The 22,963-nt window shown below is 42.7% G+C and overlaps 2 protein-coding genes across 9 annotated transcripts in view; one reads left to right on the forward strand and one right to left on the reverse strand.

The window, feature by feature from the left end:
• Positions 1–22,963, forward strand: part of LOC142589298 (uncharacterized) — a 126,511-nt gene that overhangs the window by 34,748 nt on the left and 68,800 nt on the right. For 2 of the 3 annotated variants that reach the window (XM_075700903.1, XM_075700902.1), the window contains exons 1-2: positions 543–775; positions 9,392–9,470. In XM_075700903.1, the coding sequence (XP_075557018.1) occupies positions 549–775; positions 9,392–9,470 (306 nt within the window). In that variant the 5' untranslated portion in view covers positions 543–548. Of the gene's footprint in view, positions 1–542; positions 776–9,391; positions 9,471–22,963 lie in introns of those variants that run through there. The other variant, XM_075700904.1, reaches the window with a different exon arrangement.
• Mvd (mevalonate diphosphate decarboxylase) overlaps positions 1–22,963 on the reverse strand; it is a 116,308-nt gene that overhangs the window by 18,236 nt on the left and 75,109 nt on the right. For 5 of the 6 annotated variants that reach the window (XM_075700865.1, XM_075700885.1, XM_075700886.1 and 2 more), the window contains one exon: positions 15,777–15,842. In XM_075700865.1, coding sequence (XP_075556980.1) covers positions 15,777–15,842 — 66 coding nt within the window. Of the gene's footprint in view, positions 1–741; positions 7,818–15,776; positions 15,843–22,963 lie in introns of those variants that run through there. The other variant, XM_075700881.1, reaches the window with a different exon arrangement.

Below are 22,963 nucleotides of genomic sequence, written 5' to 3' on the forward strand. Positions count from 1 at the left end.
AGGCAGTTTAAATCATCTTTAGTTGGTCTGCATGTACACAAACACGTAACACTTTAGTAAAACATTCTTACTGCATTGAATAGCACAAAACGGTTTTCATTTTCTTGTGGCCTAGTTACAATTATGCCACCACGCACACCCACACTCCAAAGATGCTGACGCTGAAATGGATTGTGTAGGCTTGGATTGCAGGGCTAAGCAGTAGCCAACACATGTCTATGGTTGTGTGGTCACCACTGAACACACACATTCTGCTGGCAACTTCATTTGAAGTTAGTATTTTGGCACACGTTGACACAGCTCAATGGTTTGGCGCAAGATGGCGCAATTGGCGCAAGCACTTCCATCCCTGTGCAGATGAAAGCAATTACAGTGAAACCTCATTAGTACGAACACCACATTAACAAACTTTTCAGATTAATGAACTTTGAGAAATACCCTGCTGACTCCTTATTGTTTCAATGTAAAGATATTTCAGTACTACAAACTTCAGCATACCGAACTTTTCAGAATAGCGATCATTATTCAGTTTCCCTGTGATGTTAACAATGCCTCAGTACTACGAACTCATATTCCGAAATCTGGGGATTCTTAGATTTCCGTGTATCCTTCACAGAAGCCGAAACAGTAGGCTAACAGAGCGGACGTCGTGGCACATGGTTTCAGAAAATCTGAGACGGCCCGAGAAAAAAAGAACACGGGCGAGCGGAGGCAACGATGCATCAGGTTTTGCGAGCGTATGCTCCACCCAGAAAAGTGTTGCCCAGCAACGAAGGTGTGTCTCTTTCTTCTTTCACCCTTCTTTCTGCTCACAGACCTTTTTTTTTTGCGCTTCTTTCTGCGGCCGTACTAGCTCCGCACGCGGTGAAATGTATGTAACCTCCATACTTGCGGGAATGCCATGCAGTCGCACTTTGCACTTTACAGATGCTGTTGTTTATGTGCGCTTGCGCTTTGACATAGTGCAGGTGTCTGCCTCGTGCCAGACAATTGCGGTGTCTATGCATGATATGCGAAAAACAAACAAAAAACAAGAAACATTGCGCTCTGGAAGCGACATGGAGCTACCCTTTTGTCGGTAGTTTTTTCGGCGTCATTGTCTGTTTTGCGCACATCACTCTTATTATATGGTGTTTCGGTAGTGCGTGGCGGCAAAATGTATAGAAAATAGCAACGGCGCGTGCTGACAGCTAACAGTGACGTTTTCGTGGATAGCTCATATGGTGAAGAGTTATGAACTGATGAAATCATGGGTGGAATGGTTAACTTTGGGGCTTTCATTAAAAAAGATTTTTCAGAATAACGAACAATTTACAGCGGTCCCCTGAAGTTCGTTATATTGAGATTTCACTGTATATGTTGTTGGCACCAAACCGAGGAAGCACATCGTATAATGTGTTCTTTCTAATTATTCGATCCGTAAACAACTTTTTAATTATATTTATAACAAATATATCAACACTAGGTGTTAGGGCGAATTCGAAAACATTAATTTCAGTTGTTTGCAGGGTGCCATCGTTGCGTGGCTCTTTTTTGCACATGTATAACCAAGAGTGCAAAATATTGTGGCCCTCTACGTGCCCGCGTGCAGCACCACAGTGCTCTCAAACGGGCTCAGCGGGAATGTAATTGCCTTGCGTCTAGTGCACAACCCCCCACAAGCTCTTACTGTGACAATGCAAAAAGCTACGTCTTTTGTCTCCTGGAGCATATTATTGCTTTGCTAATGAGAAATTGATGCACGCAATTTTTCAATCATGCATCATTGGTGTGTGCCATTCACTTCAGAGCCAGCTCAACCCACAACATACTATGCAGAGTGGTGCTCTAGGGGCAAGGCAAGACCTTCCCACTGAGCTGGTTTGAAAGTGCTGTCGTTGCTGCATGTGGGCGTGTAGTCTGGTGGTAATCTTTTTATCATCTTGCGGGCTTTAAGTGTGACAAAAATCGACTATAGAATAGTGCACCATGAACACTTAAAATTGACGATTTCGAAGGCACATAGTGTTGAAATATATTCAGTAAATATAATATTTAAAAAGTTTGTTAATCATTACAAACTTATTAATTAGAGAACAAAAAATATATGAGTTGCTTTTTTAGGTTGCTGCTAACAAGACACAGTTGGTTTCATTTGCATAAAAGGCCTAATTTTTTTTCTTTTAACTTGGTACATGATAGTTCAGACATCCTATATACAGAGATTCATAGGCTGCTTTCAGAGAATGAAAGAAGTAAAGTAGTACTTCCACCATGCCCCACCATGACAATATATAAAAAAGAAGAGTGCAGCAACTGCGTACAAACAAAACTTCTCGGTACACTCAACACCAGGTCATGAAGGAATATCCGGCAGTGATTGAAAACTTGATAAGGCAAAAATATCTTATCTCACTTGCTTAAGTTCGAGGATGCCTGTTCTTCACTGAATCCAGTACAGAATGAAAACAAATGTTGCAATGAGGAAATTTTCGATGACCAAAGCAAGATCACATGAGACTTGCTAAAAATGCAAGGCAGCAATAAGAATGAGCATACCGCATAATGAACACCTGTTACCATAAGGATTTGCCCTGATTACAGACCTTGTCAAATGATGTAGGTGCTACACCAGCGGAAAAAGAAAGCACAGCAGCGGAAAATGACAACAACCACTTTTCAAGTGACTGTAACTACAGATAGTGAAGAGCAGCAAATAAAAGAGTCAAGTATGTAGAATATCCCAAATGCCAATGAATGATAGAATGAATGATGAATGATAGAGTCCCAATGATAGAGTCTCTGAATGATAGAGAGTCCCAATGACCAACACCTATTTTTCAACTTTTTGCCACACGCAGTGACATGAGCTAAACACAGTGCAGCTGTGATCAAGGACTACAAGAGGCAGACTCAACTGGTGGCTTGATTCACTCTGGAATCTTTCCTGGCTTCCATTGGCTACACTTAATTGTTAAAAGGACCATTGGCAACGCTCTGTTCCTGAGAGGAATGATGCCTGTGCATGCCGAGGCAGCTGCGTTTACACAAATGAGGCCTTGTAGAGAACCTATCATGGTAAATCAGGTCACTGAAAATCTTTGAACCAACGTTCCCTTTCCCCTTAAATTAGAATTAAATTCTGGAGATTTACGTGTCAAAATCGCTATCTGAATATGAGGCATGCTATAGTGTAGGACTCCAGAATAATTTTGAGCACCAGAGTTTCTTTAACATTCATATAATTTATTTATTTACTTATGAAGAATACTTTCAGGGCCCAAAGGCACTACAGAAAGGAATGGGGGGAAAGAATGGCAAGACATACAGTGATAAGAAAATATTAAAAGGCATCTTGTCTTAAAGCGATCTTGAACTCGTGGTCATCAGTTATGCTCGCGATTTTGGAGGGAAGGTGGTTCCATCAATGCTTGTTCTAGGAACAAAAGAGTCATTAAGTTCCATTGATGCTTGTTCTAGGAACAAGAGTCATTACGCAATATTGTGCAACAATATGGCAGACCCACCTTGAAGCAATCATTGGTCCTTGAATATAAGTAATGAGGTGGATGAAACAAGACGTCCTTCAAATCGTTTTTATAATATAGATTTTGTGAAAATGATTAAGGCGAGGTGATTTGCAATGCAATGGAAGGTCAGGCAAGTTTATGGTTTTCTTCATAAATGTGACACTGCAATGACACGAATAATTCAATAAGATGAAATGTGCTACGCGATTCTGAATTGCTTCAAGAGTTTGAATGAGTGCAGTCTGAGTAGGATCCCATATGGCACATGCGTACTCTAATTTAGAACATACCAAGGTTTTGTAAAGTGTTAACTTCAGGGCAATTAGGTATCAAAAAAGTTTTGACACAGATAACCAAGCATGCGATTCGCGTTGTTAGTTACATATTTGACATGCTCATTCCATGAAAGATTAGGAGAAATGTGAACACAAAAGTATTTATAACTGTAAACAGATGGTAATGAAATATTATTGAGAGAGTAAGTACATGGACAATAATTAGTGGTGTGGTGAGAAACTTGCATGCTTTTACATTTAGTTGTATTAAGTGTCATGAGTTATTTACTGCACGATTCAAATACCCTATCTAGATTGCACTGAATGTTGAGATAATCGGCATAGTTAGTAATTTTCTGGTAAACTACACAGTCATTTGCAAACAGTCAGACAGTCCAGGAAGAAAGAAAAGCAGGAAGGTCATCAATATAAATCAAGAAAAGCAGAGTGTCCAAAACGGCCCTTGCGGGACCACCAGATGTTACGGCAGAATTAGGTGAACAACAGTCATTAGCTGTCACTGACTGCGGTTAGAGAGAAATTACTTAATCCATGCAGGTACACAGGGGTCTATGTTAAGTTGATTAAGCTTGAAGATAAGTAGACTGTGTGAGACGAAGTCCAATGCTTTAGCAAAATCCAAATATAAGCAATCAGTATCAAAGCCATAATCTGCATTACTAAATAAGCCATCAGTAAAACATAGCAATTGTATTTCGCACAGAACTGCTTTATGGAATCCATGCTGATAAATACTGAAAAAGGAATCGGACTCAAGGAATTAAATGAGGTGTGAGTATATTATGTGTTCTAAGATTTTTACTAGAATGGATGTTAATGATATGGAACGGTAATTATTGGGAGAATGTACATCACCAAATTTATGCACAGGGACCACCTTCCCTATCTTTCTATCAGAGGGCAGTGTAGACATCTGTAATGACCCTTCTAAAAGCTTTGACAATACCAATGAAGAATAAACTTGTGTACATTTCAGTGTTTTTGATTAGATACAATCTGGACCAGCCGATGAAGACACTTTTAAATTGACAATCAGCCTTTCGACATTGCATCAATAGCAATGGGATCCATTGGTAAGAAGTTGGTTGTTGGTATATGCGGAAATACTGTGGGGGTCCTCTTATGAAAATGAGTAACGAGCACATTGTTCATAACATTGCAGCATTCGCTTTGCACTACTGGAACATTAGATTGGATTGAGTGCGTGTCCTTTTAGTACCGTTAATAATGCTAGGAAATTTACGGAGGTTAGAATGCAGCAACAAAGGAAGAGTTTTATCAAAGAATTCCTTCTTGGCTTTTGAAAGCACAGTACAGAATTCTCAACTGAATTTTTGATAGCAAGACCAGCGATCTGTTCTGGCTGCTAATTTAGCATGTGCGCGAAATATCCGCTTCTTTTTCTTGCGCATGCATTTTAACATGTTATTAAACTATGAAGAGTGAGGAGTCCATGAAACTTTTATTTTGGTACAAAACGATGAATTAGAGACAAGAGTTTGTTTTTATAAAGCAACCAATTGTCCTCAACTGATTGCTGCTCAAAACCGGTAAAGAACCGATCAACAAAGGCCTGCAATTCCCTATTCATTCCAGTAACGTCTGCTTTACTGTAGCCTTGGATGACCCCGTTCTTTTTCTTGTTGGAAACCCCTGCCCGTAGAGTGAAGTGAATTACAGAGTGGTCATTAATTCCGGTGAATGAGTTAAGCAGCAAGCTAGGTTTGATGCAGTGGTAAGTATTAAGTCTAGAATATTAGTGGAAATGGGAGTTATGCGAGTGGGAAAGTGAACGAGCTGAGTTAAGTTGAAGTCCTGACAAAAAGTTTAAAATTCTTTGCTTTCAGCTGAGTTGTGTTTTAAGGAAACTGGGTCTCTTTCCCACCTGATGTCTGGAAAACTGAAGTTGCCAAGCATGAAGAGGGGCAATTTTGGGTCATTACAGGAGGACAGTGAAACACTTGGTAGCCGATAACAGACACAGAAAATTATTTTGCAAGAATCCATGAGCACGTACACACACAAGCTGAGGCGAGGATGGTGGTGGAATGCAAAAATACATGGCACACAAGCATTTTTGCATTCAACCACCATCTAAACGCAGCCAGGCTAAAACCCGCAACCAACGCATATGATGGTCTTCATAGGGCATGTAGGAAGAAGTGAACTGAGGACAGGCCCTGATGTCATGTTCTATGAAGCATCCAAGTACCTTTAACATATAGGGTAGCTTTTCTTCCTCCTCTCTGCTAGCTTTTTCCATCCTACAAGAGTTGAGCACGCCTCCTCCACGCTAACGAAGGCCATGCCAGGTGGAAAGGATAAGCTCTCATAGCAACCGTTGCCATTCGACACATGAATCAGGAGAGCGAAACCTAAAAAGTGACTTCTGCCACACATTTTACAATGCCCCTAGGATTGTAGGAACATCTCAGTTTATTCTTTAATTACTAATCAGACTACAGGGTTATCCCCAGGAAACACACAGCCTATGAGACACACTATGAGGGCTGTGAGTGGATCAGGGCTACATATTAATTTCAATAATGATGATATGTGGAGTTTTGGGGCACAAGGGCCCTAAATTTCAATAACAAGCTTTTTGGCGTCCACCCAAATCAATCAATCAATCAATCAAGTTTTATTTTCGCCGCAGACAATACACTGTTACTGCGAAAATAGGGGGCCAGAGAAAAAAGCTGCATCTGCGCAGCTTGACTAAGCTCTAGCCACCCGTACAGCAGCAGTGACACGACGATTTGTTATCTGGATTCAGTTATATAAACATATCAGCAAATAAAGAAACGATCAGACAATCCCATCACAAATGACAATTACAAGAACAATTAGAAGCATAAGCAGTTTCAATACAGTCAAACAAACAAGTCAAATAAGGTTTTGTTAGTTAAGGCCAGAGCGTCCACACTTTTCCGGTCTAGCTCATTTAGTGTAGTTGCTAGGGCGTAGTCAAGTTTTTCTTTCCCATAATTGGTGCGCGAGGAGGGAACGTAGTATGGCGGTTGATATCGGAACGGGTAGGAAATTGTACTTTTCCTCAGATTTGATAATTCTTGGAATAGTTCCGCCCTACCTAATGTGGCGTTTTTATAGGTTCTTAATAATTTGTATTTGTATATATTGTGGATTTTAAGAATTTTATGTTTGTGAAAGAGTGGTTCTGTGTGTTCTAAGAATGAGGAATTTTTCTACTGATCTAAGTGCTTTTTTCTGAATAAGAAAGAGTTTCTGCAAGTTCGATGCTGTCATGTTGCCCCATATTAGCATGCAGTAATGTAAGTGAGAGTTAAAGAGCGCAAAATATAACATCTTTTTAATGCTGACTGGAAAAGTGTGACGGTTCTGGCTTAATACACTGGCGGCTCTACTTAATTTTGGTAATAAAGTTTTCACATGTTCATTCCAAGACATGTTTTCTGAGAAAATGACACCTAGAATTTTAACAAAACTTTTCTATTTTAATTTTGAATGGCCTGAGAGCAATGTGCTTGTTTATATTTTCTAAATTCTAGCATAGAGCCACAAAGGAAACCCATATGGGTTCCTCAGAAAGAAAGCCTTGCAGTTGAAGAAAAATTCGCTCTGGTACAGGACTCGAACCCCGGAGGAACGGCTACAATTCGGGTGGATGCCAATTTTTCCCTTACATGTACTTTCCTCCACCTTGGGGGTTTCCGCAGAACTGATTTTCCATATTCATTGTCCCAATGCCTCAAGTTGTCAATTAATTTGCCCTCGCTCTGCGATAACGGGTTTGAATCCTGGAACAGGACGAACTTTTCCTTAACTGCGAATTTTTATTTCCTGACAAACCCACATGGGTTTCCTTTGTAGCTTCGTGCAGCATTTGGGTGGATGACAATTTTCCCTTTCAAGACCCCTCCTCCACCTTGCGGGATTCCGCAGAACTGATTTGCCATATGAGTAGTTTTGCATTCCACTTCCATAGGAACGCAGCCATTGTGGCCAGGAATCACACCCATGGCCTCGTGCCCTGCAGAAGAATGGCAACCACTGAGCCACAGCAGCGAATATTTCTTTCCCCCATACCCCTTTCTTTGGCTACCTCGTTTGTCATCGCTGGCAGATAACCATGGAGCTGGAGGAGCTATAGCATATCATTCACCGGTAGCGCACAGTTCAAAGGTTGCAGGCATGAACATCGCACCACACACAAGGTTGCACAATAAAGAAAAGTGTGAGAAGTCTTCGTACATAATGCACAAGGACCAAGTGCAGTGCGCAGCAGCAGACACCACATATGGAAAGCGGCATACGTCGCATGAATGAGCTCACACAGGGGAAACGCATATTGGGACAAGTCGCAGCATGCCAGGATAAAAATTAAGTGACGACACTAATGCTTAGTCAATAGACGCTTTTACTTTAGCATGTTTAGTGTAATAGCAAGATCGAAATGAGCTGTTTCAACGACAGAGTATTATGGATAAGCTTGCAGAGTTTTCGAGATCACTTTTCATTTCGAATGCATAGAGGCCTAATGAGAGAAATTTTTGAGAATACAGCGCCACCTATTGGCAAAGTTGAGAGCTGGCCACAATGACATAAGGCCCCTGAGATCAGGCAATCTTAAAGGCCAGGGATGGCAGGCTTGTGCCGATTTCACCAAGGATTGGCAGACATGGAAAGTACAAACACAGTTAAACCTCGATATAATGAACTTCAATATAACGAAATTCTCGATGCAATGAAGTATTTAACTTTTTATAACTTCTTGTCCCTAGAACATCGTGCATTTAGAACCTCACTATAGCAAAGTGTTTTATACACGATTTCAATGTAACAAAATTTCACTATCGTCGCAGAGGAATACCGAGGCAACAAATGGAACCTTCCACGGATGCAGATGGACAAGTGGTTAAACTACAAATGGCTGATTATGAAGGCACCTCTCAAATCGCACATGACCAAGAGCAACCAATGAAGTGAAGCAGTCGTGTTCCATATAAAGTGCCGTAAGATCCCATCGTGCCCCACAGGCTGTATGCTTTGGGTGCGAATAAAAGCATGCGAGGGCGAACCGAAAAAGATGGTGGCCTGATGAGTATCATCTTCCCACACGATGATGATGATGTGTGGTGTTTTATGGCGCAAGGGCCAGGTTTGGCCAAAGAGCGCCATGACAGGTGGTAATGTGGACGATGTATTGCGGACGACATGCACAATGAACTCATCATGGTAGATGTGATATGGCTGTAAAAGGGCCTAAAATCTGTAGCTGTAAGTGGCGTAGAATATATAGTTGCTAAAATGATGACGGTGAAAAGGCAGTGATGTGGGCTATGGCAATGGGCTGTCGTTAAAACATTGTGCAATAAAACAACACTGACACCAGAGTTTTAAGAGAGCCCTTGAATGCAGGGCTGTTAGTCACGTGCTAAAAATTGCCAGGCCAAATGATTTTCAGGATGTCAGTTTCGTCTAAAAAATCTAAGACTGTTTGCAGTTTGAAAAACGGTTCGTCGCTAAGAAAAAATGCAGGATGGAGAGGTATATTTTCGCGATATGCAGAAGGGAAATACTTTTTCCTCTCCGTTTCTATTGCAGGGCACTGGATAAGAACATGGATGACTGTCAGGCTATCGTCGCACCTATTACAAGTAGGAGGATCCCCGCCAGTCAAGAGGTAGGAGTGAGTACTGTAAGTGTGTCCTATCCTTAATTGGCAAAGAAGTACTTCCTTGTACCGTGCTGTTTTGTCACTTATCCAATTCCGCAATCTTGGTTTTATAATATGTAGCTTATTCAATGTTTGTGTATCCCACTCTGCTTGCCAATGTTTCCTCAATTTACGGCGCAGAAAGGGCTTTAGGTCTGTGGCAGGAATGGGGATATTTCCATCTGCGTCACTAAAACTCACTGACGTAGCGTTTTCGTCAGCAGCTACGTTGCCTTTTATACCTTTATGGCCAGGTACCCAGCATAGGATAATCGCTTGGTTGCAGATATATGCGGAGCACAACAAACTATACAGCTCATTCAAAACGGGATTTTTATGCTTTCGTAAGCTAATCAGCGCTCTCACGACACTTAGTGAGTCTGTAAAGACAACAGCCTTAGCGACATTTCTGCGCCTTATGTGTTTAATAGCCGAAAGTACACCGTATGCTTCTGCCGTAAAGATACTGGTGTGTGGGTTTAGTGGCCCTGATGTTGAAAATGAGGGTCCGAGAGCTGCGTAAGCAACACCAGCAGGAGACTTCGAAGCATCTGTGTAATATTCGTCACAGGAATACTTCTCTTTAAGTTCAATAAAATGTGACTGTATGTGAGCCTCAGGTGCTTGTTTCGGTAATTCTAAGAAAGAGATGTCACAATGGATAGTTTGCCACTCCCAAGGCGGTGGAAGCCGAGAGGGTGCCATTAAGACATTCTCTAAAAGAGAGACCCCTGTTTTTTCTGAGAGTGCTTCCAACCGGAGGGACAGAGGAAGCCGGACACCTGGGCGGTTACGGAACAGCCTGGCCGTGGAAGAGTCGTGAATAATTGAATGACATGGATGACCCACAGCTGATTTTACCTTCAAGGCATATGAAAGACTTAAATATGTCCTTTGGTAGTATAGGGACCATTCATTAGATTCGGCGTAAAGGCTTTGCACAGGGCTAGTCTTAAAGGCACCTGTAGCAAGGCGGATGCCTAAGTGGTGGACAGGGTCTAGCATTTTTAGAGTACTAGGTCCTGCAGAATTATAGACTATGGCGCCATAGTCAAGGCGTGTTAATACTAGACTTTTGTACAGCTTTATTAGGCATCTCCTGTCGCTTCCCCAAGCTGTGCGTGACAACAGCTTCAGAAGATTCATAGTCTTGAGGCACTTTGCCTTAAGATACTTCAGGTGTGGCACAAAGGTTAGCTTACTGTCTAGAAGGATCCCTAAGAATTTGTGTTCACAGCTCACAGATAACAGTTCTCCATTGAGATTGATTACGGGTTCCGCCAGTATACCTCTCTTATTAGAGAACAGGACGCAGGTACTTTTTCTCGGATTTAGCTTAAAACCATTTTCGTCCGCCCACTTAGACAATTTATTTATGCAAAGCTGTACATGTCGCTCACAGATACTTAGATTACATGATTTAAAACCTATCTGGATATCATCTACATATACAGAATAAAACATACTACGTGGTATGGTAGTCTGTATGGAATTCATTTTTACAATAAAAAGAGTGCAGCTCAGCACACCTCCTTGTGGAACACCAGCCTCTTGCGTAAATGGACGAGACAGAACGTTACCAACTCTAACACGGAAAGTGCGATCCGAGAGGTAACTCTGAATGATGCATAGCAAGTTGCCTCTAACTCCCATTTCAGACAGATCACGGAGGATTCCAAAACGCCAGGTTGTGTCGTATGCCTTCTCCATATCTAAAAATACGGAGAGGAAAAACTGTTTGTGGACAAAGGCATCACGGATATTTGTCTCGATGCGGACAAGGTGATCTGTTGTGGATCTACCCTCTCTAAAACCGCACTGTAAGGGATCGAGTATCTTGTTGCTTTCAAGAAAATGGATGAGGCGACGGTTAATCATTTTCTCAAATAATTTGCATATACAACTTGTCAGAGCTATAGGCCTATAACTGTCGGGTGAGGAAGGGTCCTTGCCCTCTTTGAGAATGGGGATTACGATTGCTTCTTTCCAGGTAAATGGAATGTAGCCTGCGGAGAACATAGAATTGAAGAGTGACAGTAGTGTTTCTTGGGTTTCAGGGTGTAGGTGTCTGATCATCTCATACATTATTCTATCACTTCCTGGGGCGGACTTGTTGCAACAGTTCAGTGAGGCCTGGAACTCAGCCATTCCGAATGGACGATTGTATGCTTCATTGGATGAGCTGTTCCAACCCAATTTCATCTGTTCTGCTAGTCGCTGGTATTTTAGGAATGTATCTGTGTAATGAGATGCACTAGAAATGTGCTCGAAATGTGCTCCTAGACAATCTGCCTGATCCTCCAGAGTGTCTCCTTATGTATTTAATAAAGGTAAGGGATGAGTTTCGCGGCCTTTTATTTTGTTAACCCTGTTCCAGGCTTTTCGTTCGTCTGTATACGAGTTAATGCTGCTTACGTAGTTTTTCCAACTTTCTCGTTTAACGCGGCGGCGCGTTCTTCTACCTTGCGACTTGATCGCCTTGAAATTAATCAGATTCTCTGTGGTTGGGGAGTTACGGAGGAGGTTCCAAGCCTTGTTCTGCTTTTTCCTGGCTTCCCTACACTCCTCATTCCACCATGGAATGCGTCGTTTCGAGGGCAACCCATTTGTTTGGGGAATGCATACTGATGCAGCCTCAATAATGAACGCTGTTATGTATGCTACTGCGTCGTCTAAGCTTAGTTCAGAGATATCATTCCAGGGCAGCTGTGTTAGTTCGCGAAACTTTGTCCAGTCGGCTGAGTCAACTTTCCATCGAGGAAGATGTGCATGACACTCACTTTGTTTTTTAAGGTTTACAACGATGGGGAAGTGATCACTTCCATAAGGGTTATTAATGACATCCCACTCCAGATATGGCACAATTGTACTAGACGCTATGCTTAGATCTATCGAAGAAAATGTTCTGTGTGTAGAGCTGTAAAATGTTGGCTTTTTCTTGTTCAGCAAGCAGGAACTTGAAGAGAACAGGATGTTTTCTACAAGCCGTCCTCTCGTATCACAGCGAGAGTCGCCCCACAGTGGGTTATGCGCGTTTAGATCACCGACGACAATGTAAGGGTGATGCAGCTCATCAATAAAGCTGTGAAATGTTGTGCTAGAGAGTTAACTTGGGGGGATGTATACAGACGTGATAGTAACTAGTTTATTGAATAGTACTGCTTGGATAGCAACTGCCTCAAGAGGAGTTCGGAGTTGCAGTTGCCGACAAGCAACGCCTCTGTCTACTATTATTGCTACACCGCCGGACGATGCAACAGCATCATCTCGGTCCTTCCGGAAAATAGCGTATTGCCTAAGAAAGTTTCTATGCGTAGATTTAAGATGTGTCTCCTGAACACACAGCACCTTTGGATTGTATTTGTGCAAGAGTTCTTTGATATCATCGAGGTTGTGGATCAGGCCTCTCACGTTCCAGTGTAATATTTGTGTATCCATCTTGTTTGTGTTTGTGTGCTGTGTGTCAAGAGATATCACTTAGGTTCATTCAAGGGACCTTTCCAGGCCCCTTGATGCGGGGTATTTCTTTTTTGTTGGCGCGCTCCAGGGAGCAACGCCGTGCCTTCGGCATCTGAGACGCCGGAGAAGTTTTTGTTACATCCATCGCCTCATCAGAGGCGCTGGATGACGCCCGCTCAGCGGGCACGCGCGGGGGTTTTTCGGGCCTGTCTGCACGAGCAGTGGCCCTGGGACCGACAGGCTCGGAGGTCTGCTGGCCCTTCGTCGTAGGGGGCGGAAGAGCCGTGGCTGCTCCCACCAGGGGGGCTGATGGCGTAACCGCCATCACACTCCGTGTGACTTGCGCGGCCGCCTGAAGATGTAGCGCTGCCCCCCGGCGCGCCACATCGGTGTAGGAAGGACTGGACTGATTTTGGAATGCGAAACGCTTACGTGCCTCTGGAAATGATAGGTTCAGTTTTATTTTCAGTTCTATGATTTGTTTCTCCTTTTTCCAAGTAGGGCATGATCGCGAGTAGGCGGGGTGGTCTCCTTCACAGTTGGCACAGTGGTTTGTTGATGTACAGATGTCGGAAGCGTGTTCAGAAGAACTACACTTGGCACAAGTAGCACGTCCTCTGCAGTTCTGCGACCCATGCCCAAAGCGCTGACACTTGAAGCATCGACGCGGATTTGGGATATACGGTCTGACGCGAAGCTTACAGTAACCGGTTTCTATTGTTTCAGGTAGGTTGCAGGTTCCGAAAGTTATAATTATGTGTTTGGTAGGTATTTGCTTGTCATCTCGCCTCAATGTTATTCTTTGAACTTTGACTACGTTCTGGTCTTGCCATCCTTCAAGCAGTTCGCTTTCGCTCAGTTCGAGGAGGTCATCTTCTGAGACGACCCCGCGCACTGTGTTCATTGATCTGTGTGGGCCCACTGAGACGGGAATTTCCCCAAATGTTACAACTTTCGACAGTTTGTCATACTGCGCTTTGTCGCGGAGTTCGAGAAGAAGATCGCCACTTCCCATCTTCGTTACTTTATAGCCTGGGCCAATTGCTTCAGTGAGAGATTTCGCTACAACAAATGGTGAGATCATTCTGACGGTTTTCTTATCGTGCTGACTATGTACAACGTGGTACTTTGGAAAAGATTGTTTAGGCTGCATGAAGAAAGTGAATGTTTCATCGGTGCGCCCCCTCTTCAGGGAGCGATCAGGTAGCGGAGGAAAGTTGTTTGCCATATAGAGCTGGGAAATTCGGCGGCGATGGTGGCCACCCACCACCGAGCCCAACAAGGGGACGCTACAAGGTTGGAAGATTACCTGCAGACGCCAGCCATGCATCGCCGCTATAACCTAATATATATATACCCAAGGCAGGATATATTACACACGGTTAACCCTTGCCGCCAGGAAATACGGAAGTAATAAGAAGTGAGGAGACAACAGGAGAGATGTAAAAGTGGGAGAGAAAGACGAAGATTGGAGAGGAGGACAGGAAAAGGTGACTGCCGATTTCCTCCAGGTGGGTCAGTCTGGAGGTGCCGTCTATGTGAAGCCGAGGCCGAAGAGGTGTGTTGCCTCCGCCGGGGGGCCTTAAAGGTCCAGACACCCAGCTTCGGCTCAACCCCCAGGATCCCCTTTTCCCCAGACACGGCTAAGCCGCGCACGGCTACACGCGGGAGGGTCCAACCCTCGTGTGCTCGGGTACGTGGTGTCGCAACACACCAAACGCCTGCTTGCGCAGACGCCCCTGCGGGGTCTTCCCACACGAGCAAGGGGAAAGAAGAGCAAGCTCGCAATAGCATGATAGGGGGGGGGGGTGGCAGGTTGGAGTGCGTCTCCTTTTCTAGCATGACTGACCGCATTCACACACCTTATGCCCAGTTTAGGTAATCTGCTGCGGTGCAATGATGCCGAGAAGGTGTGGCATCATGTGCGCTGTCTTCCTGCACATATAGTACTGGAAGTTGCATAATCTTGAGTTTTGGAGATGTGTTGAAGTGAATGGCAGATGAAGCATTCGCTCCCCCCTGCTGGTGCTTTTCATGATAACGTCATCCCATTGCCGGTGATACTACCAGCATGCTATCAGCTGCAGGGGCGGAATGTACGCAAAAGTGTGGCTGGCTTCACTTCATACAACTGATGTGAAGATATTGTCGACACTGCGTGAAACCATATCTTACTTCGCCGACTCTCAAATTCAACAAAATGAACTTTTTCCTGATTCAAATGTGCTTTTCTGATCACCCAGTAATTTGAAAAAATTTTCGCTCCCTTGAGTAAGAAAAGTCTATCGGTGACTGTACTTATCTGCACAAAATGTTGAATTCTAATGTAAAGAAATTTAGATATAACGAAGCAAACTGCCGATTTTACTGACTTCATTATATTGGGGTTTAAATGTGCAATGCGCTCCCAACTGTCATTGTGCTGCCTCCCCCACTTTTCCTGATGTACACACAAAGCTTGGTGAACAGACAAAATCACTTATGTGCACTAAGCATGCAAAATTTGAAGCATAATTGAATAGCCTCTAGTACATAAACTACCCTATCACGCTATACTAAAACTCGATTTCTGCGAAGTTGCTCGCGGAACAGTAACATTATTTTTCTTAACCCTGCTATTATGCTAATGTTAGCTAAAACTGTCTAAATGAACCTTCTTCCAAGAGACCATCAACTGCAGAAGCAACAAATGAACTAAAGAGGAGCCAATGGACAACATGATACACTTCTTGCAATATGCTGATACCACATGGAAGGAATGACCACGGACGACAAGTTGTGCACATTTGTAACGTCAAGGCAGAATATTCTCACATGCGTGATGATAGCAAACTTGACCGCATCTCGTTGTGGATTGATGGCCATGTACTCCACAAGCTCCTGGAAGAGAATAAAATTTGCTTCTATGAAAAAAGAAATGTGGCAATGTGATATAAAAGTAGGTCCTTCATTTATTTCGATATACACAGCCTTACAATATATGTAATTTGGTTTGAGGAGACAAGTAGAGGTGGGTAAATATCAACTTTTTCAAATAAGGATCGAATACAAACAGTAAGCGTCAAAGTTCGAATAGAATATTCAAGCACAAATGCATATATTTACAGCAGGAATACTTATTTCAGTACTATAATGATATACCACTCCTGCACTGACTAGTGCAAGAAAGACAGCTATAAGGGACAAAGAATCAGTTTTAAACATAAGATCCATCATGTCATTAAAAACAAATGCAGGAATAGCCTCTTAACAACATTAGAGCTTGGTTACGAACAAGCTTTACAAAAAAGAATGGCTGCTGTATGACTAGCTTTCCAGAAATTTTAAATGGTTTTTGAAAAAAAAATAGAAGTAGAAAAATGAAGAAAAGAAGGGTCCTGAAAGATGCGTATACCGCAGACACACGTAAAAAGGCTGGTTGCAAGGAAAAGATCACAGGTTATTTATTTATTTATTTATTGATACTGTGGTCCTGTTTCTAGGACTTTCGCAGGGTGGATACAAAGTGAAATTGAAAAATCTAAGTGCAAAATACAGTGGTACATAACATAGGTCATTCACTATGTGTAAAGGCAAGCAGTAACTGAACCACACACGGTAAATCACTCGCTACATAAACATAGATGCGACTCAAATAATGGCAGTGAGCATTGGGTTACAACGTCATCAGTAAGATTATTCCTTTCAACAATAGTTCTAGGAAAAGAAAATTTGAAGCGATTCTTTTTAGTAGTTAACGGTGTTATTGTCTGTGAGTGTCGATGACGTGTAGCATAACCAGAAGAAAAAGTGATAAAGCACAATGTATCAATGTTGTAGTGCCCTTTTATGAGCTGAAATAAAAATAAAAGGTTGCAGTACAAAAGATAAAACTGCTACATGCCTGCCAAAAATACGAAATGACTCGCAACAAGAAAAAGTCAGATGTCATGTAGAGTTCCACTGTGAAACCGAAAACAAAGCTTGCATTACTAATTTTGTTGCTGCATCACTCTGAAAACTTGTCATTCACTCCTGATAATTTGCAACACTTTGTTTAGCAAACAAGGAGCGCCAACCAGACTATCATTCGGTTGTTGCTAAATATCTGCTTTCGAACATTCCGAAATACCGAATAGTTAGTGTGTGGTATACGATCCATATTTACCCACACCAAATTACAAGTAATTAATGTTACTTTCAAGAATAAAGAGACACAGACAACAAAACCTTCATCTAAAACAGTCAAACCTCAATATATGGTAATGAGTTACAAAAAACTAATGGAATAATGAAGTGATAAAAATTTCTAAAATATCATTTTAACGGAGCCAAAATTTTCTTTAAATGAATATGAGGAACTTTTTTGACCTCAAAATAAAGATTTAGTGATAATTTTGCACTGATTAGGCTGAAATCTGGCAGTGCGCAATGCTGCTTGTGGAATCGGCACTGGAAAACTCCAACGAGCAGTTTGCTACCTGGCAACATGTCAAAATGGCTGTGCTCCTTAGTTGGAGGTTACAAATGCACTTTACCCACTGCCGCCTAGCAATGCGCTCTGCAGGTACCATCACCTCGCACACTTTCCAGCACTCTGGTGCACACGTCATGCTAAGCCTTAATCGGACAAGCATGTCGCTGGTGGTATGAAGACACATGTGGGTCACACTGAACCATCTAACAGTGGCCACAATAATTTGTTACACATGTGCAGCCAAGGAACCGTATTTTGAACAATTTATTGAATTCTCCATTCTCATTGGTCTTAGGGTGTCCCATGCAACTTATACCACGGTTTAAAAATGTATCAATTTGCGGCACAGTGATAAAACTGAGGTTATATTTTTGGCTACAGTTTGAAGCAAACCAGACTATTTTTTTGTACTCTGGCCAATTAAAAAAGATTTGGATAAGAACATTAAACCAATTTAGAAAATATTGGACCAAACTGCAATAAGAAAGTTGCAGAGCACCCTAAAAAAATCTGATCCAGCTGATTGCTTGCAGACATCACCACCTCACTGCCACTGCTGCCAGCAGAGCACCCGTACATGCTTAATTTCCAACTTAATCTTCGTTGAACAAGGCTGATAGCACTGAAAGAGTGTGACAGACTGACTTCTAATAGGTTCAGTGTTCAGCTTCAACAAAACGGAGATTTTTCCAAAGTGCTTCTTCTGCATACAGCTGTGATGTGCCAGCAAATAAAGCTTATCATGTTTGGCATTGATCCCATTAAAATAACGTAGCTGTGGGCCTAGCAGCCAAATGGTACTCCAAGGTATGAAAAGGAAACACAAATTATCCTCTATAAGAAATGCAGGTAGTTCCACCATTTCAACACCAATACAAATTCTGTCCAGAAAATGAAACTATTATGAAAAAAATCAAACTAACCACATGTTAATACTTGAGTGACTTGGTACACATTCATTATGAATTGAAGGCAGCAAAACAGACTAAGGCAAAGGAACACGACACCACAAGCACTTACTGGCAACTAAACATTTTATTGAAGAAAGTACACATTATTCAAAGGGCACTAAACACTTTTTCAACATGGCAAGAAAATGTTCATAATCTATAAATAATGCTGCTGTAAACATGTCAGCCAAATACAGTAGAACTTCATCCATACGTTCTTTGAAGAAAAAAAAGTGTGGGAAAGCGTATTAACCAGGAAAATGTACAAACCGAACTAACGAAAAAATTTGACAGACTCCTTGGTAGCTGACATCTGTGTAAGGCAAAGCATTGCACGAGTTGTTGCGGCACGAGACGCCGACATGCGTCGAACTGGTGGGTTTCCGGCGGCCTGATACGTGTTTTGTTGCTTCCTTACTGCGTAGTATTTTAGGGCGGCGAAGGAAAACCGAAACAGAATCGAGCTGGTGGGCGACACCGGATGTCGCCGGAGTGAAACGTGACGCTCCCATCACGCTGCCTGCAGCTGGGAATGGCGGTGAGTTTTGGTTATTGCCTACTAAAAGCGTGTAGTATGCTTCCAACAGCACTACACCTCACGCGTTGTTAAAAAAAAGAAAGAAAGAAAGAAGGAAGACGTAGAAGATAGGTGGAGATGCTTATTGCAATAGGGTTGATGGCGATAGCTATGAATGCGGCGTGTGACGCCCCGGAATGAGATTCGCTGACACCGGAATAAGAAACTGAGTGCGCGCCAGCGCTTTCACGCGAGACAGGCTGACGAGTATTGAAAGGAAGCTGAGCGGTGGATGGCCACTATTCACAATTGCGCACGCCTCGCGCCTTTTGTTGTTTACATGATATCTAGTGGCTGGAAAACGTATCATACGATTGCAGTCTGCAGCAGGCAACGCGCCGCGTTTGGGTTATCGCCAATTAAAAGCGTGCAGTATGCTTCCAAAGGCACCAGGCGCTGTGAAACAGACAGGTGAAGATGCTTATCGCAGGCAATAACTGTGAATATGGCGTGCAACAACCCAGGAAGAGATTTGCCAGTACTGGAATATGAAGCTGAGCGTGCGCCAGCGTTCTCACGCGAGACGGGCGGGCGAGTATTGCAGGGAAGCTGGTGTGGCAGGTGGCTACAGCTCTCAATCGCACGCGTCTCGAAGCCTACTAAAAGCGTGTAGTATGCTTCCAACAGCATTACGCCTCACGCATTGTAAAAAAAAAATATTTAAAAAAATAGGTGAAGATGCTTATCGCAATAGGGTTGATGGCGATAGCTATGAATGTGGTGTGCGACGAATTGGAATGAGATTCGCTGACGGCAGAATAAGAACTGAGCGCGCACCGGTGCTTTCACATGAGACAGGCTGGCGAGTATTGAAAGGAAGCTGAGCGGCGGACGGCTAATATTCGCAATTGCGCACGCCTCGCGCCTTTTATTGTTTACATGATATCTAGTGGCCGGAAAACGTATCATACGATTGCAGTCTGCAGCAGGCAACGCGCCGCGTTTGGGTTAGTGCCTATTAAAAGCGTGCAGTATGCTTCCAAAGGCACCAGGCACTGTGAAACAGACAGGTGAAGATGCTTGTCGCAATAGGGTTGGTGGCGATAACTGTGAATGTGGCGTGCGACGACCCAGGAGGAGATTTGCCAGTACTGGAATAAGAAACTGAGCATGCGCCGGCGTTTTCACGTGAGATGTTCGGGAAAGTACTGCAGGGAAGCTGGTGCGACAAGCGGCTACAGCTCTCAATCGCACTCGCCTCGTGCTTTTTCTTCTTTACAAGGCATCTAGGGGGCAGGAAATGTATAATACGATCGCAGTTTTCCGATGTATCGAACGGTGGTGCCGAAAGATAAGTGTTTTTCGGAACCCTATGAACCAGTAAAAAATAAGCGTAATTCAATTGGGTCATTTCTTGTGTTCTCGATCGCCAATGCTAGCACTTGGAAATTTTACGTAATGGGATCGTATCGAGGTTCTACTCTAGCGTTCTGCTGCATGCAGCAGGGAACCAACAATTTCGCATAACACATCGCTTCCTCCCCTCTCCCCTGAGGCTTTGGAAGCACGAGGCACTTTTTGCCCTATGTGATGTTAGCAATGCCACTACATCAGGCACAACAGGCATGACAGCCCACAGGCACCAGTCACTGGGAGATGGAAGATTCTGACCATGAATGACCTGTAAGCACACATTTTTGCACCCGTGCACACCCTTCCAGATCTTCCAGGAAACAAGGAAGCAGCGGTTAAAGGAATCAACCCTTCCTGTCATTGCGCTTTGCTGCTCTTGGGCACCTTTGTTAGGTGCCAACTTCAAAGTGTTACCATAAATGCACCATGAAATGAAGAAAAAGAAAGAAAGGAACAGCACGCAGAGTACTGCTATTGGTGCAGCTTCAGCTGTTAGTTGAAGGGGAATTGGAGCAAGGAAACATTTCACTCTATGTTTACACTCACATTAGATCATTTACGAAAAGTTTCATGGGGCATATATTTATCGAAAGTCATCCCACCATTCTAGAAAAGTTTCAAAAATAAGAAAGGTGTTTCAGGGCCCCTTTAAAATTGCTGGTAGTAATAACTTCATATGCACCAAAAGCGAACCATACTGAACCACTCAGTGGTTATCACCAAGAAAGCACAAGAGATAAGGGAAAAAAAAAAAAAGATTTTTCTTTCCTGCGCCGACGACGTTTTTCTTCGACTTTACATTGCATCCTCTTAGCAGGGGATTGAAACGTATGCTGTTGTACTTTACTGTTAGCAGCCTATAAACAGCATGTAAGCACATGGTGTGTACACATGGTGGTCAATGGATATGATACAAATCCCAACACATTGCGCCTATGAGATTTTTTAGCGCACCATGAGAACAGAGTTTCATAGAATATTATTTAGAGGGAAAACTGGTGTTGCAACACTGTTGTATGCATGGTAATCCTGGGATATGGTGGCTTCAGAAGGATATCACAACACCTTTAATGCACACGTGGCCAGCACTGTTCTGTATGTCAGAATGGTTCATTAATTTTACTAAAGTAGCACGAAAAGAGCTGTTTTTTCTTTATAACACAAAATATATTTTTCATTCAATCATGGGGACTTGTGTTTAGATGCACAATTCCGGTGGGCCGCTAAAGTTTGACGACAAAGCACAAGGTCTGAGCTCGCAGCGCAACAGTTTGTAGTCTGTTTTTGTTTTTCCTCACTTGCATATGCACTGTAGGGGAGTAAACTTTACCGAAAGACGTAAAACAGATGAATGAAAATCTTTTATGAAGATTTTAAGAAAGCTCTATCTGTGCAGCCATGGACATGTTTTATGCCAAGTGATGTTCGAAAGAAAGCCTCACACACCCACACACCGGCACTCCCAAGGAGGCACAGCACACATTAGGCAAATTGCACAGACGGTGGCACAAAATTTCCCTCAAGGTAGTATTGTTAAAAGCTATGGCCACGAGAAGCCACAGGTGGAACCCTATCTCAAAGGCCATGCCGAGGAACCGCACATTCCAAGTCATGCATCACTTCTGCTGAGTGGTAAGGGCATTATTATTATTATTATTATTATTATTATTATTATTATTATTATTATTATTATTATTATTATTATTATTATTCCTTTAGTTTTGGTATCTAAAAAAAGCCTTTCACGACTTATCCACGTGCACTTAAAACATACAAATTTTGCACGGAGGCTGCTCTATAGCTGCACTATCTGAAATTGGGCTTTGTATGTGGCCAAAATTTCGTTGTGTCGGCCTTTAAAGCATCACTGCTATGGAGCACATTTCTTTGATAAAGCTGATCGAGTTAAGTGTACTGTGCTACTTTTCTTGTAGCATAAGTCTATCCAATGTGTGCAACAAAAAACATAGAAAACAATCTGTATTTAAACTAAACATATGTGCTCAATGTTTCAATAAGTGTCCTGGAGAGCTTGGTGTGCCGGGGACATATTCTGCGACGATAACGTTCAACGATACTATCGCCTTCACGTGACACAATGCTAAACCAGCGAATTAACTAATTCAGTTTGCTTGACCAGCCAATCAGCGCGCGCCTGATGCCCGAGGCGATAGTACAGTCGAAAGTGATCGTCGCAGAATATGTCCGCTGGTTGGTGCTGACATGTTTCATGTTCTTGAGCGATAAAGTTATGAAAAATTGTGTAACCCACAAGCATTAGTACAAGCTACAGTTATTGCAAAGCCAATTCTTGATTATGCAACAACATTGGTGACTTGGTTACATTAGCCAACGACTGTCACTAGCTACCTGTTACTAGATGCCTAACATGTGACAGTCACTACATGTACCTACAATGTCGAATCTCAATATAACGATTTTTTTTGCATATGCCTCAAAATATATATTCTCATAGCAAAATCATTAAATACAGTCATTGAGTGATTTTACAGACATATCATTTTTCGGACTTGCACGATTCCTGCGGTACTGCCGCCAACCCTTAGCACCAATGTATAACAGCAATAACTAAAATTTCGGACACAGCACAATGTTTTGGGCGTTAACTGTGTGTGTGATGCTGCAAACATGGCAGCCATGAACA

Source organism: Dermacentor variabilis, chromosome 1, assembly GCF_050947875.1.
Source record: "Dermacentor variabilis isolate Ectoservices chromosome 1, ASM5094787v1, whole genome shotgun sequence".
Taxonomy (NCBI): domain Eukaryota; kingdom Metazoa; phylum Arthropoda; class Arachnida; order Ixodida; family Ixodidae; genus Dermacentor; species Dermacentor variabilis.